Here is a 19,825-nt window from a genome sequence, read left to right as displayed (position 1 = left end):
ATATTATCAAGTTCTTCATATAAAACAAGGGCCCATTAAAAAAGACATATAGTATCATAGCCACATTAATGCCCTTATCGAAGATATGATAATACGGTTCAAAGACTAACAGGAACTTTTGATATCAGCTTGGTTAATCAATCCATTTTTATCAGACGTAGAAAGTGTTAGTCCAAATTTAAAAGAGTAATTTATTGATCTGCAAAATGACTGTGAAGCCAAAATAATATTTTATGTATTAATTTTAAATCAAACACAGATTTTTTGAGTCTACTAAGTTGTATTTTATTAATAAAAAACACATAAAAAATTATACTGTGACAATTGTTTCGCCTTGTTAGGGCATTATCAAACGAATGATAATTCATGGATAACGAATGGTCATTCGTTTGATAATGCCCTAACAAGGCGAAACAATTGTCACAGTATAATTTTTTATGTGTTTTTTATTAATAAAATACAACTTAGTAGACTCAAAAAATCTGTGTTTGATTTAAAATTAATACATAAATTAAAATGGAGTTCTACAAATTAAACGCCAAGTCAATAAATAAACCAAAATAATATGTAATCAATGTGTTTATATTGATTTTTGGGTACGTTTTCGTCATCAATACCTAATTCTGTGGGAAGAATTGAAATTACCTATAATAGCCTTTCTATCTTCATATTTAGAAGAGAAGGGTTTTAGTGCAGTAATGCATATATTTAAAAAAAAAACGCGAAATTGATTACAAATAACCCGAAGAGGAGATAAACTTTAACCAAATAAAACGAAATTGGCGCAATCTCATGACGCTCAAGGATCTCTTTAATTTTTTTAAGTAAGAAAAAAAAAATTTAAATACATGTTTTATTTAAAATTTAAAAAGGTGTTTTATTGTGTATTTCGCAATAATTTTTATTTGTAGAAGGAAATCCATCGCATAAATACTTACAGGTAAGTAGGTAGTGGGTACGTAAATACATACATAGAGAAAAGTGTAGTGTAGTGTTAAAAATTTATAAAAGCATATGCAGACACGGATCAATAATTTTATCTTTAAAAAATCCTAATGAATTCCGGCAGACCGAAAAAGATTAATAAAGATGTTTAAGGCATTGAAAATAAAAATAGACGTATAAAACATATAAAAATAGAAAATAAAAATTAATCAAAGCAGATGTATGTAGAGGAATAGAGCAAATCTCAAAGCGAAATCGATTTCCTAACAATATCATGGCAACAGTAAAAATATAAAAAAATATTGCAAGCAACATAATAAAACCGTAATCGATGCTCCCGGCTGAAGGTACTTAGCTCCCGGCTGGGCGCGGCCGGATCCACCCGGCGAAATTTTTACCATTAATTTTTCAGGCCAAATGATATTTATATTAAAATTTGTTTTATTACATATTAACATAATTATAATATCAATATTAAAAAAAGGAATTTTATAACCAACATTTATTTATTTCATTGTAAACAAAAATATAGAGGTCACGGCTAAAACGCGACATTTATGAAAAGAGTTCAGGCAATTAGTAGTTTCTAAACTCAGCCGCTGAATGATAAATTACATTCGAACCCTTTTTACTTATTCGTCACTCGCCGAATTGCTAAAATATTTTTCTTTTTTTTTATTCTACGGTCTTTCTTATTGAGGCTTCTGTTCAAATAATCAGACTTATTAACTTTTTTGAATGTAAAATAATATATATTTATATATATATATATATATATATATATATATATATATATATATATATATATATATATATATATATATATATATATATATATATATATATATATATATATATATATATATATATATATATATATATATATATAAATATTTTATATAAACATATATACATTTATACATATTTTTTTATATATTCACTAAATATTACACACTCAAACTTGTGTGATACATCGTTTTTTTGAATTACCTAACGTCCAAGTGACTCTGAAATCTAGCTACGGCTTATGCAACACCGTTTATCATGTCCCTACTCAGGCTTCAACTTAAAAGTTTCATAGCCTATGCCTACTTGTGAGTGGATTTACTCTTTATGTTTAAAGTTACTATAATTTCATGTAATTCATGAGTGAAAATTCTAGGCAAAAACACTCGCAATGTGTGATACATCGCAATCGATACAATGCTTTTAAATAAAAACAAAAAAGGGAATTTTCAAATGACTATATTTCAGACAAAAATTCCAGAAAAACACACAATTTATGTTCCTTCTGCCCTTTTAAACAAAAAATATATAACAATTTACAAACAAGTATATTACAGATACAATTGTACAATTCTCTAAAAACAACTTGTTGGTATCTCGTATTGGTTTCTCAAACAACTTGTTGGTATCTCGTATTTTTCGTTCCCGTTTCGGTGTTTTTGTTAGTGTATTAGCGTGTCTCGTCATTTCTGGTCGTTTTTTGAACAATCTGACGTTTACGAGTCGACCCCCCCTGTTTCAAACTGATGAAACCGATCATATGGAATAACGTTCACCAATCATCTGTTTGGATTGTTTTCTTGCTCGTTGTTCATTGGTTAAAATTTAAACATGATATCATAAAGTTTTCTTCTCTGATGTAGGAATTATTGGGGTAAGTTGTAATTATTATTTAAATCGTTATTACAGTAGTATACAAAGTCCGTGCCAAATAGCCAAGCAAGCGATGTAAACACAACATTTTATTGGATTATTTGAAAGATATTTAACTAAGACGTATTTTTTTCATCCATTTACGTTAAAATCAAATATTTCAAAACAAGTTTTGTTCGATAAAATATTAAAACTTATTCAAATTTATACGTTTTATGTATTCGTTTTTTTAGTTTGAAAAAAATCTAGCTCTATGCTTTTTTGTACAAAATTATTACCAAAAAAAACAAAATACCTTTACTCCATCTAATATTTTCAAAAAATGAACACAACTTTTAGTTCTGTGCGTGAATACAGTATGATTTTATATATGTATGAAGTTCAAAATCAGTTTGACAATTCAATTATATAAGTATGTTTTTATTCTTATCTGAACCCCGTGGTGCATAAATAACCGAATCAGAAGAGTATTTGCTTATTCTCACTCTTTGACTCATTAACGCCCTGGTGTGAAGTTTGTTGGGCCTTCCGAAAATATCAAAGCTCTTATACTGTTTCGTATCGATTAACGCAGACTAACTGTCAACTACTCAACAAAAAGTTTCAACCAAAAAAAATCTGTGATTTTTTTTCAGACGTCCATGTACTAGCAGTGTATTTCAAAAGTACCTACATAAATTCATGTTTAGTTACTTGTTTGTCTATTCTCTTACATCCTTTCTTTGCATCTTTGGTACTTTTGGTTGTCTATGCCGGTGGTTTTTGGTGGTTTTTGTGCGGGCGCTGTGTAGTCTATTTTTTAGCCGGAATTTTCCTGTTTTTATATTTTCTAATTGTAAACAACGAATATTTTTTTGAAAATTATATATTTTCTATCTCTTTGTATATTACTGGATCAAATCTTGCTGCTCGGTGAGTAGATTGATAGTTTTCATTTTAATGTGCCGAGGTACCGGCTTCTTGATTTCACAATATTTATGGAAAATGGCATAAACATTTTTCGATTTAGTGAATAAAAATTTGTTGTAAAAAAAGAAACATAACATATTGCATTAAATTTGGTCTAAAGTGAACGATTTACATTTTTAGGTTTATAAATTGTTACAATAATAAATTATACAATATACATTTGTAAAAAAAATAAGGATCAGCCATTTTATATTTTATTCATGAAGTTGCTCGTCCTTCGATGTGCGTATTTTTTATTTATTTATGTTATTATTTAAAGAGGAAAAATGTTTGATAATCTTGTGATTGTTGAATATTCGGATAATTTATAGATCAACTGTTTTTGGCGTTTGTACAAAAACACCTGATAACTAGTGATGGACACCTGTAACTCATATTTTTTTACCAAATGTATTTATTATTACCGAATCAAAATATCACGTATGATAACTGCATAGTCAATTCTGCATAGCTTCAGGAGGCTGTTTATCATTGGAAAACATGATACGATATCCCGGATGTGAGGAGTCCGTGAGTAAAAGAGCTAAATAGTAAAATAAACAAGCTTTTTAATTCTTTGATTAAAATTTTTGAATTTTGAATTAAAGTGAAATATTAAAATAATTTAACAATACAAAACTGGCATCTCAAGTTGCAAAGTAATTCCAAGATTTATCTATTTTTATCTGTATGTTGCACAACATTTTAACTTATTTACACCCCCCACCCCTCCTGTCCTTTGTTTCCTATAGTACCCGCTGTTAATTTTTAGTGGATCTTTTTCTTAAAAATAAACTCTTCAAAGCAGGAAGTAATGATTTTTTATATTTACAGAAGCAGCTTAGAACAATGAGTGAAAATTTAAGCGATCATTTCAAAGATATCTTTGGGTTCTCTGAGTAAGTAAATTTTAATAATTCACTATGATTTTTAAAAATTATATAAAATATTTATAATAAAAATTGCATTGCTAAAATTTCAAAACCTTTACTGTTAATAAACCAATAAATTATTAATAAATGAAACCCGATGTAATATAAATAATTACTTTCGAGTCTTTGTATTTTCTAGCGTACTTTATGACCATGTTTTAATTTCAGTATCGAATGCAGCGATTCAGAACTCAATGATTTCAAATTAGAAATCCCACTTGCGCCAGTGGTAAGTAACGGCTAAATTTACTCTATCCATATCGCTCACTCCTATCAAGAACGTCATAAATAAAAAAAACTTGATTTTCCAGGAGAACGTTTATTAAGTTTAAAAATGTAATACAATGTACTAAAAATAAATATCAAGCCACTTATTGAACTTTTTACTGTGCAACAGATCTTTTTAGGTAAAACCTGAAGGTTTTTTCTCCATTTAAAAATTATTTAGTATAATTAAAAAAATAATTAAACAAAACCTTTTATTCAAAATGCAAAAACAACACTTTCTGCCCTGTAGCGGGTAAATATTATGTTAAAAATATGTCTCTTTTGCTGGGATATAGTACATTTTCTGGGCATTTCGAAAACATGCACAACTGAAAATTGTCGATTTTTGATTTATGACGTTCTTGAAAGGAGTGTGCGATATTACATATAACTTAAAAAATAACTTAACTTAAAAAATCATTATATCACCAAGTAATTTTATATCAAAGTCATAAAATAGGAAATCACGAAGTTAATGCTTCAAATATTAATTATATTAATCTTTACAAACTTGGAAGTAGTGCTGCAAATACATAGACGAAAGCAGCTGGTTTTAATCATTTTTAACCCTTCCCTTACGGTGCTAAAAACTTCCGCGTTAAACAGTGATATGTATTTTGTACACCATACGAAAATGTGATATAAAAACTGAAAATATGTGAATATTTCTAAATGTTGGCTCTTAATGTTCTAAGTTCATTGACCATAGTTGAAGTCGAAATGTAACAATTTTGTAACGTTAGCTCTAGAAGTATCTAAAAATGAAAAGAAGAAAACACATTGCAAGTTGCTGCCATAGCTGTAGCCAGCACAACCGCCGCAGAAACTGTTTGGGTATTGGTGATTCTATCTCTGATTTTTTACAAATTATTCATTTCCATCGCTGCTTTGAATAACTATAAATTATGATACTTTTATGTCATACGTAATTATATTACAGAGGAATACAATAATTCTGAACCTGTATCTATTATATTTTATATGGACATTCTCATTTTTACAGTCGAATTGTAGTAAATACGTATCACCGGGAAGGATAGGTTAAGGTTTGATAAATGATAAAATACACTTATGAAATAATTTTCCAGTGACTAAGTAATAGATAACAATCACACATATTATAGAAAGATTCTATAAATAAATTGTAGTCTTTAGAATATCTTCAAACCACATGTAGATAAATAATGCTAATTGTATAATTAATAATATTATACACTTGGGTCTGTTTTTATGCGGATCTTTTTTATGCGATTTTCAAATGTAATGGAACCTATCCCTTATTTTTGTAGCTAGTTCAAGTCTTTTTTTATGCGAATTCGCATAAAAAAATCTAATGTGAAAATAGTGTTTTATCACCCAACACGACATGCTTAATTCAGCCACTAGATCAGGGTACCATTTCCACTTTAAAAAAATATTATATAAGAACATTTATCGACATATACTGGATAAACTAGAGAATGAGACATTAACTGTACCTGAATTTTGGAAAAGCAAACAACTCCTGAGTCCTTCGTTTACTCAAAGCATTTTCACTGTACACTTCATAATTTTTTTGGCAATTTTTGCTACGTTTTTACCTTTTAATAGTAAAAAACTTCAAAAAGCGTATTTCTTTAGATATTTAATTTATTTTCAAATCAATATAACTTTTTACAAAAGCAATGAATTGGAAAACAATCATTTCAAAAAATGTAGACTAAAATGTCCCCTTTTAAGCACATGTTCATATGAAACAATCAGGTAAGTTTTGGCTGATATATGGGCATTAACATCATCCAGTGGCAAAAAACAGCAGATACTTTTTATATGACCTATTATATATTGTGTTTTATACAAACTTTTTTATGCGATTTTTGGTACATTCTATCATATGGATTTGAAGTTATGCGGTTTAAAAAAAATTGGAACCTATCTTCCAGTTTTGTATGTTGTTCAAGTCTTTTTTATGTAATTTTTTTTATGCGACTCCCCGTGGAACGTATCTATCGCATAAAGCACTCAAAACACTTGGATTTATACTACGCACAAGTAAACTTTTTAATAAAACGATCACTCTTAAAACTGTATATTTTTCTTATGTGCGTAGTTAACTTGAATTTTCGTCGCCAATTTGGTCTCCTTTCATAAAAATCACTCGGATAAAATTCAAAGAATACAAAAAAAAATTGTAAAAATCTTAAATCGTAAACAACATCTTTTCTTTGTCGACTACCGCGAAGCGTGCTCATTCCATAAAATCCAAACTCTTGCTGATAGACGTACGATAGCCGATATGGTTTTACTGGCTAATATCCTTTCTGATAAAATAGATTCACCAGAACTGGCTACCCGCATCCATTTTAAGGTACCGCAAAGGCAAACGCGGTATAATCAACTTTTTCACGTACCTAAATGTAATACTGATTTTGCCAGAAATACTACAATTAACCGCATTATGGATACTTATAATAAAATGTTTAATGACGTAGATATATTTGGGAAAAGCACTAATTCCATAAAAAAAGAACTAAGCAGGAAATTAGGTGAATGATTGATCGTTGGCGTTTGTTCAACAAGCCAACTGTTTATAATCCCTGTTTGTTGGATGATTTATGTTGACATGGAATAGGTACTATACACACACACTCACCCCAACCAACATAACTTTCATAAGAATAGTATTATCAGTGGAATTTTTAATTGGCTGTAGATTTGTTAATTGTTGTTGTATATTGTTTTGTTGTGGCTGTAAAAATCCCAAATAAATCAAATAAAATAAAATAAAAATAAAAAGAGACCCAAGTGTAAATACCAAACCCTACCCCCTACAGTTTATGTTCCCACTGATAAATAATAAACAGCTCTTACCCCCTCCTCATCCTTTCAAATCCCAAGGACACAACTCTTACATTTAAAAAAAAATTGCAAATGGTGCTTTTTTGTAAGAGTGCATCGAAATACGTGTCACACTATAGTTTAATAATTAGTAGCATTCACCATATTTTAAAATAGATAGACTTTATTACCACAAAGTGGCTGCTGGATAAAATTATAAAATAATACATTTTACAGAGTCATATTGGACCACCTCCGAGAGGAGATTTCTCTGGTGCTTACAATTTCGAGGTCCAATTGAGCAGTGAGAACACCAACCGGAAGAAATATGTGGTAAGTTGTTATTTCAGTTAAAATTTTAATTAACCTGTCCGGTAGTGAGTTTTTTTTCGATTTTATAAGTAAATAAAAATTTGTAAACATAATTTATATAAAATTCATCCATGTTTTATTTCATGGGTTTTCTTTGACAGTGTCATTACGATGACAGCACACAACCGTGTTGTGAAAATAGAATAATAATCAGTGAAAACAGAAATTAATAAATAATAAAGAAAACAAGACAGTTTAGCGTGATTGAATTTATGTAACCAGTCAAGTGCACCAATCCGAAGGACGGCCAAAAGTACAAGCCAATCCAAGCCAATCATCCGTTTTATTATGCTAATCAGACTGCCGAACGTTAAAATTACTGTAGTGCACAAGCGCCCATAGGGCGTTATAAGACACAAGAAAGTTGTGAAACTTATTTTTACACAGTAAACAATGGGTTATATGTAAATCGAGTAAGGATCTGTGGCAGTTCAACCCTGCGCGTCGTACTTATATGAAATTAGATGCGTAGCGTCGAGAGTGAGACAGATATAGGGCATGATTATGGCGCGGACGAATAATCGACCTCGAGAAAAATCAGGGATCTGTTCTTTTATTTATCCTTGTAATGTTACAAATTATTAGTCAGATATTTCAACAGATGTCATAAGGCCAAGGATTGACGTTTTATTTTTTCCAAAGTTCCACATCATGAAAAAATCCCTCCCAAGTTGGACTGAGGTTTGAAACTTGGAGCAAAGTAAAAACACACGCTTATGTCAGCCGCGTATGGGGCTTGTTTTGTGTATAAGGGTATTTTTGTGCTGTTTATGAATATAAAATTTAAAAAACTCTCACTTTTGTCTGCCTCCGTAGTGTGATGGTCAGCACGCTTGACTACTGTTCTGGAGGTCTCGGGTTCGATTCCCAGGGGGGGTCAAGTAAATATATGATGCAGTCCCTATGCACCATTGGGGTGAGGATAACGGTTTGATGATTATGAATAAATAAATGACGGTTGTTTCCAGTACTCCGACAGGTTGAACCGCGTATTCCTGTGCATGATGGCGGAGATGGCGGTCCAGTTCCGCTGGAATTGGGCGGCGCTGGAGTCCCGCCCGGTGTGGGTGCGCGCCACCACCATCCTGGCGCGCAGCGAGCAGCAGGAGGCGCGCGTGCCCCGCTGCTTCAACCACCGCGTGCCGGAGGACGCCTCCAACAGAGGTAACACTGCCAGACCTTACCTTGTGGTGCTCCTGGTCCACTGGAGGCTCGGCAGGTGCGGGCGCTATAAAAAGAATATTTTGATTTTCTTTCACCAAATTTATTTTATGACAATAACTAAATGAATATTCTTCAAATAAAAACCTATCCTCGAAAGCTAAACTGGCAGAACACAACGGAGTATTAGTTCTAACCCTAATGTGTGGAAGTGAAGTATGGAGTTGGCAAAAGAAGGATTATAGTAGACTGAATGCAGTCAAAATGCGATCTCTCAGACAAATGTGCAGAAAAACGGTGTATGATACATGTTCGAATGGTGAAATAAGGAAGGAACGCAAAGCAAAGAAAGATGTGTTGAGATTTACATGTGAAAAGGTAAAACAAATTTATGAGGCGAATGTAGTTGGAAAAAAGAGCAGAGAAAGACCGAGAAAAACTTGGTACGATCAGGTATGTCAATTACTTGAAAGTGGTCAGGTTAAGAGTCGAAATAATTGGCGTGTATGTATGAGAAGATATATGAACGTGAAAGAGACAAAGAACGTTTGCGAATACAGAGTGGTGTGGCGTTCTATTCTCTCTGCCCACCCCTGCGTAGAAGTGGCATGATGATCAGTTAGTTCTTTAAATTACATCCTTCCTTGAATACATTAATAGTGAAGAAAAATTACAACAGAAACTTTAAATTACATCCTTCGTTGAAAACATTAATCGTGAAGACAACATCGGTTTGAACTGCATATGCGTATTCCTCAGATATCCCCGAGGCGATTATCCCGCACGTGCTGCGCTCAGCGCGGCAGGGCGACGACGTCCACTATTGCGGTTCTGACGAGGATAAGAACAGCTGGCTGAGCGTGGCCATCAAGGCGCCCCAGCGCCCGCCCAACGGGGTGGCCCACCTGCAACACGTTTACCTGTTCTGTTGCAAGCATTCCTGCACCTCCGGCATCAATCGCCGCCCCATCGAGGTGCTCTTCACCCTGGAGGACTACCAGTATGTAAAATCCATCTTATCTCATTCCAAAGGGAACCTTCACTGTTGCCTTCCTCAATAAGATGAGTGCCGACATCCATTGCCGGCCCAGAATTTTACTACTCCAACAGCTGGCCTCTCGGTTGTCTCAGGGTCTGACTCCGAGAAGGATACGGTTCGCAAGTTGCAGTTGATTAGGCGATTAGCGATTTGCCTCTCTGCAGTCGCTCGATCAAATTATTGTGTGGAAATCTATTGTAATATTAACTTAAGGGCGCTTGTGTACTACATGGAATTTTACTGACCGGCAGTCTGATTTTTTCTGATAAAAGCAGCAATATGACAGTTTAGCATGATCGAGTAAACGCCCAAAGTGATCGTGCACCGATCTGGAGAAAGACGAACAAGTGCACAAGACATTCATCCGTTTTTATATGCTGACAGACTGCCGGACAGTAAAATTCCGTGAGTGCACAAGCGCCCTAAAACCGCTTGTGCACTATACGGAATTTTACCATCCGGCAGTCCAGTTTTGAAAAATGAAAGCAACTACGACAGTTTAGCGTGATTGAATTTACGCGCAACGTGTTCACGCACCAATCAAGAGCGCCGATCCGAAGAAAGATGAACAAAAGCACAAGCCAATCATCCGTTTTATATGCTAACTGACGTGCCGGAAGGTAAAATTTCATGTAGTGCATAAATGCCCTGAGAGTTGCCTGAACAAAATTAAAATCAGGATTCCCTCAGTATATCCAAATTGGTGATTTGGCGTATTTGTGGGTATTTTTTTTCACATGTGAACTTTGGGACTGTATAACTGGAGAACAAACTTCAAATGAAGCGAAGGAGCTTTCCCTTTGTCGGTGTACATATATGGTGTATGTGACCTTTCAGGGGTGAAGTGTTGGGGCGACGCTCCCTCGGGGTGCGCGTGTGCAGCTGCCCACGCCGCGACATGGAGAAGGAAGAGTTGGAGCTGTGCCAGCAGAAGGAAGGGCCCCCTCCCCGCAAGAGGGCCATGCTGCGCGCACCGCACAATGACCTGCCCCCTCTGCAGGCTAACCAAGTGAGGCTATATCCTTTCTAGATAGATATCATATACAGAGGAACCTCGGTATACGTCCTTAATCCGTTTCAGATCATGACACTTATACCAAATACGACGTATTCCGAACGTATTTTTCCCAAAAGAATAAAAGAAACATGATTAATCTGTTCCAACGAAGAAAAAAAATATATAATTTAAACAATGCTTGGTACTAAAATAGATAAATGTGAAATTTGGATTAAAACAATGATAAATTTAAACAAAAAGTTTAACTATATTTATTTATTTTATTTTACTTTATTTTATTTATTCGGGAATTGTACAGCTTACATATTAAAAAAATTATATACGTTTAAAAAAAAGAAACAATTCCACATTTAAGTTATAAAACTATTAAAAAACATTCAGAGATTTTAAAAAAAGGGTATTATATAAAATAATAGATTTAGCAGGAAGGAGATGTAATTTAAATTTACAATACAAGTAACTAAATAAAGATAAAATAAAGTCTTTATCGTTTTATATCGTATCGACGCTATCGACAGCACACTGTTTTTCTGATATCCAAAGCAAAAGCAATTTTTCAACGAACTCTAATGTCCTTGATCTTTGTTTTGTAATTGATTTCATTATATTAGCCGATTCAATAATGTTTTTGTTTTTCACAATCGTAGAAAACGTCATTCTCGCCATATGGTATGCTGCAGCCAAATCCCGGATACGTATGCCACTTTAATACTTATCAACAATCTCTTTTTTCACCTCTGTGGTGATTCTAACCATTTTCTTCGTTGCTTGGCTCCTATTATTAATTTTCTTAGAACTCATGGTTAAAGAACTTGATAAAAATTTAAGGGAGAATTTCAAAATCAATGTAAAATTCACTGTTAATGCGTGAGTGAGTCGTTCACTGTAGGGTAGCAATTGCGATTCTGACACACATGAAAAGTAACAAGAGTATGGCGCGGTGTTGTGACTCATTTTAACTATCAAGTTCTTGCACGCACGCAAGTCGTATTCCAAACGAAGGTCGTATAGCAAGCAAAATGTTTGTCGTCCAAACATGACGTAGGACTTATTCGCAAGCAGACGTATACTGAGGTTCCACTGTACAAACTAATAATGGTCTTTATAGAGCCCATTTTTTAAAATCAAACGTTGAATTATCGAGACATCTTATAATGAAATAACTTCATTATCTTATGCTAAACTCCCTTCCTTAGAGACACAATCTTAGAGGTTAAAAACTACTTATAGAAACGTAGTGGGTTTGCTGTAGTTGAATTGTTCTCTAAAAGTATGTATTACCCGACAGGCAGAGAAGCGTGGAATTAAGTACCTATAAATAGTCGGAAAACCTCGAAGGTCACTTGCTTTCTTCGTCTCTCAGAATTATTAACACATTGGTTCCGCTGAAGTTTGTTAAATACATGTAATTTAACGTGGGCGATATTAGATCGCATCAAAAGAATGATGAAAGAAAAGAATCAATAATATTTTTGTATTATAGTGACATCTATCTGCTACACAGCAAAATAATGCATGACATGAACTTACATAAACTCACCCAAGTGCAGAGATTGGTAATGAAACATACAAAGTTATTGCCCCAAGTAGTAAAATGACAGGCCGTAACTAAAATATAGTCACTTGGAATGGGCAATTAAGTAATAATCAATCTTTTCATAAAGTGGTAATACTTTTTAAATATACCCAACGTTTGATGCATATTTCTATGATTCCTTTGGCTCTAATGGTGAATATGTGTGCGCAGGTGAATCACTCCAGCCTTTCACTGTCGTGGCTGCAATCCTTATACCACTGGGGAACATTGGCTCTGCAACACATCCCTGACAACAATCCCGCCAATCCGATCCTTCAGGACCTCACCCAAGAAGTGCAGAGACAAATCAACCAGCTCCCCTAGCTTGCTGGTTTGTCTTATTTTTTTAGATATGTCTAAAAACATACAATTAAAAATGTCTCTTCTGCACTAATAGGTTTTATATATTTTAACATCAACAGAGGGAATCGTGTGGTGACGAGACAGAATTGTCATTTTTCACACATGGCAAAATATTATATTTGATGGACTTTTACTGTAACTACACTGGATTCTTATTGATTAGGACACAAACTTACTGTTTTATTACTTCTCAGTCTGATTTTGCTTTTTATTTCTTGAAACCCTTATCCGCACCCCAATGGTGCATAGGGCACTGCGTCATATAAACGCAGTGTTATCTTGATCGTTTACACATGAAGGAAAGGTGATCAGCCCTCCGCTTCAGGTACCGGTCCAGGGTAATATTGAATAAATATGACAGTGAAAAAATCACTAACATTTATTTTACCCCCCTTGGGAATCGAACCCGGGACCTCCAGAACGGTAGCCGAGCGTGCTGACCATTATACTACGGAAGCGGATAATTTCTTACTAGAAGATTCTCTTGGTCAACATCTACTAGAATCATTGCCAAAATTTGACATAAACCAAATCGATAAAACTCTTGACCATCAACTGATTGTGACTTGACTTGCCCATGACAATAAAAGCAAACGTTTGCAAAAGAATTTGCATCCATTTGGAGCTGTAAGCTCATTGTTTAAGGTTGTTTCTAAGGTTGACCTAGTCAACTGAACATTAGACCCAATATGATCCATAGTGAAACATCCATCAGTTGCGCAATCTCTAATAGTTGCATGATCAGGACCGTGTTCGTGTGTGTATTTATTTCTGAGTGGATTTCTTTGGCCACTTATTACGTTAACCAAGTCAGTTTAACCAACTTCACATTTATTAATCATTATTGCACATGCGCTAATGTTCTTTGAAATAAAACTTAACCACTTATTTTTTACATTTGATATTACCAAGGCGTAGATCTGCCATTTTGTTGGAATTCTGGATTCTGTAATTTTTATGAGGTTTTTTTACTATCAACATTATTTTTATAAAAGAGTATTAGACCTTTTTTGTTTTCATTTTATTTTATTAGAGTATACGTGCCTATTTGCTATTTTTAAAGTATTTACATGTTGTCATGATTGAAAACATGACATTTGACTCATTTTATATATAATTAGGTATCTTTATTTAATTTTCAAGTATCCCATTTTTTCACATCTTTATTTTTATACAATTTGATAAAACCTACCTTTATAATATTTTAAAATGCGGGGTGATATTACAAAACTTTTTCCCAAATGCGTTTTTTTATAATTGAATTTAAAATGACAGGTTCATTTTGCTACTCTAATATTTTATGTTATTTTCTCTCATATTTTGACAATCTACAGATACAATTTTTCTAATTGTTTTGCAATTTCTTTTTAATGTATCTCAGGACATGACAGAGCAAAAAACAGTCAATAATACATTATTCTTAATAATTATAATAATAGTGTCCCTTTTAATCAGAATCCACTGTATAACAACTAAATAAAAAAGCAATTGTTGAATTTCAGTTATATATTTACAACAATTATATTTTTTTAATTTGTAGGATAAATTTGTGCCCTATTAAAATAATTCAGCGCAACCTTGACCTTGTTGAAAGACTGCCAAAGGAATCTGAAAGCCTTAATTAAAATTAACCTTCCATTTAAACAACATTTGGGACTCACTAGACACAGTCTCAGATTGCGCAAAGTAAACCATCTTTGTTTCCTTTACTCAGTTATTTAGTGAAATATAAGTACATTGTTATAAATGCACCCAAAGGGTTATAAATATAGGTAGCCTTAATTTCTTCATAAATATGCCACTAACAATATTTTATAACTTAAGTAATCGATTGGTGCTCCTTGATAGTAACCAGTATAAATATATTAAATGTTATCGGTAGATACAATATTTTCTGTATTACATACTTCTACATTATTTTGTATTTTTATATTTGCTAAACATTGTCTATAAAGGTGACTAAATTTACCAGATCTTGGTAAGATTTATTTTATATGTTGATGAACATAGTGTTAATCTTTATATAAGGATATTACTTTATATTTATATTGGGACATTATATTTTGTGAAATTTTTCATAAAAACTTGTGCATTGTCATAATGATAAAATAACACAAAAACAAAAGTGAACTCCACTCTGTGTCGTTTAAACCCATATTGACAGGTAGTATTTAATTATAATTTGATTATGTTGTAATTAAATTGTAATTACATGGCTGGCTACATTTTACTGTATACATATGAGCAAATAAACGAAATAGTAAATTGAGAGAAGCTGTATTACATGGTATCTTTAAAAGGCTAACCATTATATGACAGCTTTTTATTTGATTAAGGTCTTCTTGGATTTTAATAATAGTTCATTAAAACAAATACAAATATTGTACTAAGGATACATTTGCAAATCGATAAAGATTAAGTATAAACAATTTTAAATGCTATTTTTAGAATATCACAGTGTCACAATTCTAATTCGGAAGTTTTTTAAAACATTTTTGGAGGAAAAACCACAAATATGCATAGAGCTATTTATTATTGTACATTATATGTGTTGTTTATTCATTCCATCAAATTATTCTAATTTAGTATAGCAACATGCTTAAGTAACAAAGTTACACTAGTTAGCACTTTAATGAGTCTTCTGAAGAATCACCAATTTTGAGTTGTGACCTTGTTTTCGCAAATGAACAATATACATTTACACTGGACTATCAATTTACGGGTTTCAGTTTAATCAACTTTTTATTTATTCAATTATCAAAAAACTGTATTTTTGCAAGTTAGCCATACATTATGTGCGCGGAAACTTAATTTTATATTTGCAATATTAAAAACGCGTTTCCTTTGAGGCATGCTCATAGTGCAATATGCCAAAAAGATTTAATATATTATGTGCCTTTAAAATGGACCCTTTTTAATACACATATGTATAAAACTTACTAATATTTTTACAATGTGTTGCGATTGTTTCACTTGTTTTGTATTATTCAGCATTACATATTGATGGGTGTGAGGTAAACAATCGTTAAATAATCTCCAAAATGTGAAATATTTGGGAAAGCCAAATGGATTTTTTAAAGATTTTTTTGCTGCTTTAGGAACAAATTACTATGTTCAATATTTTTAAACAGAAATTTATTCTTCTAACTCTTATCCGCACCCAATGGTGTATAGTGCATTGCACTGCACTGCTGCGCTTCGGTGATCAGTTCAGGGTAATATTAGAGTGTAAAATTACCAATATTTATTTTCAACCCCTCCTGGGAATCGAACCCGGGACCTTCAACACGGTAGCTAAAGTCGCTAACCATTACACCACGGAGGCGGACAATCTGAAATGTATTAAACTTATATTATAATAATGAGTTGGCCTTCTAAAATTTCAAAAAAAATCACTGCACATTTGTCTCTCCTGAACATGTTGGCTTTTGGTTACGATTATTTATGTACTAATATTATGTTTGTAACATTTTTTTTTATTCCATAGGTTGTAATTCTTTTTTACCTGTTTTAATTCCATTTATTTTTTTAAATTTCATTTTAAATAAGTAACATTAATCTTAATAATCTAGCTCATTTTGTATAATTTTTTAAAAGTATACTTACTAACCTTTAATGTATGGAATGTTTCTTTCGAGTAATAATTATATTTGTTGAATTACTTACTAGTTTAATTGAATAAAGCTTATTGTTGTACACAGTAATTGTACTTAAATAAATTTATGCCTTTTACTGCCTTCCCCCAAATCTACCGTCTTCTGTAGTGTTCAATTCACGCATTTAATTAAGTATTATATTTTTTTAATTAAAAATAGTAAAAGTATTACCTGAGAATTGTGATTTCTTTTGTTGTCAACGAGTCGTTTTTGTTATCGTTTATATCTTAAGGCTGTTGAAATAATGTCGAGTCCCTGTGACAGATTTGCCCTTTTTATGGCACCAAATCTTGTAACGCGCTTACAAAATATTATGTTGATGTTCTTTCAGATGCATATTCTAAATTTAGTTTGAACAAATTTATTTGCAAGAAGAACATTAACTTATAAAATTATCTGTCGCAACTCACATTTGATGCTAAATGATTATTGTTCATTGTTTATATGTAATAGTAATTGTTTCTGAAATGTTTATTTAATTTTAATAATAAAATGATATTAATTTTTACAAAGTGTTTCTTTTTATACCATGTTAATATAAGATTCTGTGAAATGTATACTCATTTCATGCATTGTTGTGATTAGTTGGGTGGATGCTTGGTTTGATTCCTGCCAATTACAAAATAAATTCAAGAAATATTTATTTTCAACGGGTCTGGGTATTTGTGGTGTATTTTCGCACTTATCTTCTCTATCCTTACTATCCTACTTAAAGACAAACCTCTAAAAATAGAGACAAGGTTTTTTTTTTAATTTGCTGAATGTGCCATAAAATTCAACAATAGTAACTTTCGAATAATCACAGTGATAATTGAGCCCACAACTTTTTAATAGTTCCAATAAGTTGTCATTTACAACATTTTGAGTGTGTCCAAATACTTGTTTACAAAATCTAGATTATCTCCAATTACTGAAGTTATTTTCATATTATTTTTTGACATCTCATCAAAGATGAAGAAGAATATGGAAGTCTTCCAAGAATTTGAGTAGTTTGGTTGTCAATAATGGGTAGAATTGGTGAATGTTACATGTGTATAAAGTGATCACTTAAACCAGCCTATGACGGTCGTCAGCCCCGTAAAAACCCAGACTTCCATACTCTTCTTCATCTTTGATGAGATGTCAAAAAATAAGCTGTGATTTGTCTATAGAGATATTGTGCTGAGTAGCAGATCACATTTATGGACACAATAGTATACTCTTGCGGATTACATCTACAGACATAATTTAACATGGTCAAAATTCACTTTTCGCTGATAAGGATCTATGATGAATTGGAGAAAATAGGTTATATCCTTGTGTATGTATTTTACATATTGAGTATGTACATCATAGTATCGAGATATCAATCTGTACTTTGAAGAATCTGGACTCATTAGATATTATTTTATTTATTTCAAGCATAATATGACATTTCTGTATCGATTTTTATATTCTTTACTCGGCAATGGAATAAAACAGTGTGGCATGGAGTTTTTTAAACGCATAAAAGTGATTATGCATTTCATTTTTTAAAACCTATGTTAAAACAACGCTGACAGATAATAAACCGAATAGAGAATGATTTGAGGAAAATATTCTATTGCTGTTGCAGGAAAATATAGAATTTTGCAAAAAAAGACAATAAAACGAGTTGTCAAAATGACCAAATTTTGAAAATATGCTGTCCAATTAGGATTTTATTTTTAATAATGCATACTAGAATTCATCACAAACATTGCGCATGTAATTTTCATTTGAAATATAAATATTACAAACAAAAATGTATATGGTTAAAATTTAATTTAGGATAATTTTTAGGAGAGCTAAATCCTTAAAATTAAATAAAAATAAATTGTGTTAAATACATCAAACTTCTTAGCCGAGCAGTTCCCTTTGAAAAGAGTGAATTAAGGTGTGCGAATTTTTCATACACATATAACATATCCCGCAAGTCCCTCGTCTTCTCGTCTCTCAGTTCCACATTTTTTACATCACGCTTTTTGTATAAATTCTAATACACATTTTTTACTATTATTTATGCCTTAATGAATGCCAGAATCTTGGTTAAGGGAATACAACGCAACACAGAATTCATTCACCGGCCGACCGACGTAGACTTAACACGTCTTTCCACACCCAATTTTTTCAATGAATGTATATTGGATATTTTTTTGTTTTTTTTTCGGAGATATATAGAGAAAAAAAATTAACTCCTAACCTTTCAATAACTCTTTTCTTTTCAAAACCATATAATTATTTCGAAAAAACTTATTCTTTCAATGTGAAAACGATGTTTTAATAAAAAAAATCATTTCACAAAATGTTACCTGAATTTAGAGAAAATTAATTTGCGAATACTAGGCCTCAAAGAGTTTAATTAAATACCAACCCATTTTTGGTAAAATCAAAGGATAGCATAACTCTATTTGTAAGTACTCTAAGCAAAGGATCAAAAAATGAAGAGTTAACCTCGAAAAAAATGTATAGGCATCGTTGTCGTGATTTTTTATGCAATACTATTCTAGAATTTCATCGGAATGAAAAGGACGTAGTTTTTAGATTCGATCTAGCATTCAGAATCCGAAAGACGAAAACGCCCGTTTGCTGCGAAGCTAAGGGCTAGGTTTACGTGGTTGAAAAAAAAATAACTCGACACTGGCTATAACACCTTAATGGGTGAAAAGCCATTAAAAAGAAGAAGTGGTTGAAAAAAAATTTGATACATAGAATTTTTTGAAAACTCATGTACTTCATCAGAATCATACAAAAAAATAATTAATCTGCAATTAGTATTTTATTACGTTTTTTGACGGAATATAAAAAATAAACGGCCAGAACTGTGCCGGTAGGACAGGGGAGACGCCGATCTTTCGTATCTAATTAGAATTATTATGTGCTTTCGTTTTATGTCAAGTAGTCATTTCATACCAGTCCGTATCATTGTTTTTTTTTACTCTCGGTAAATAAAAAATACTATTTTTAGCCGAGAATCTAAAAGGGATTCTATTAGTTCAGATAAGTTTAGTTATTTTTTGTTGGTAGGTACTCTCTCAATTTGTCTTATCTTAGTTGATTCTATATAAATTAGTT

General features: G+C 32.1%; 1 protein-coding gene across 1 annotated transcript; it reads left to right on the top strand.

Moving 5' to 3' along the window:
* The first annotated feature begins 3,361 nt into the window (after nt 1-3,361).
* p53 (transcription factor p53) lies at nt 3,362-15,222 on the top strand. The gene is made up of 8 exons (XM_088270848.1): nt 3,362-3,516; nt 4,387-4,451; nt 4,653-4,713; nt 7,806-7,901; nt 8,909-9,104; nt 9,861-10,101; nt 10,978-11,149; nt 12,906-15,222. Exons 2-8 carry the CDS (start codon nt 4,402-4,404, stop codon nt 13,056-13,058), a joined length of 969 nt encoding a protein of 322 aa, XP_088126974.1. The 5' UTR covers nt 3,362-3,516; nt 4,387-4,401; the 3' UTR covers nt 13,059-15,222.
* Nucleotides 15,223-19,825: the final 4,603 nt, after the last annotated feature.

Source organism: Brachycentrus maculatus, unplaced genomic scaffold, assembly GCF_059751285.1.
Source record: "Brachycentrus maculatus isolate JH-2025_06_01 unplaced genomic scaffold, ASM5975128v1 h1tg000396l, whole genome shotgun sequence".
NCBI lineage: Eukaryota > Metazoa > Arthropoda > Insecta > Trichoptera > Brachycentridae > Brachycentrus > Brachycentrus maculatus.
Note: the sequence above shows the minus strand (reverse complement) of the source record. Positions and strands in the feature narration are given on the sequence as shown.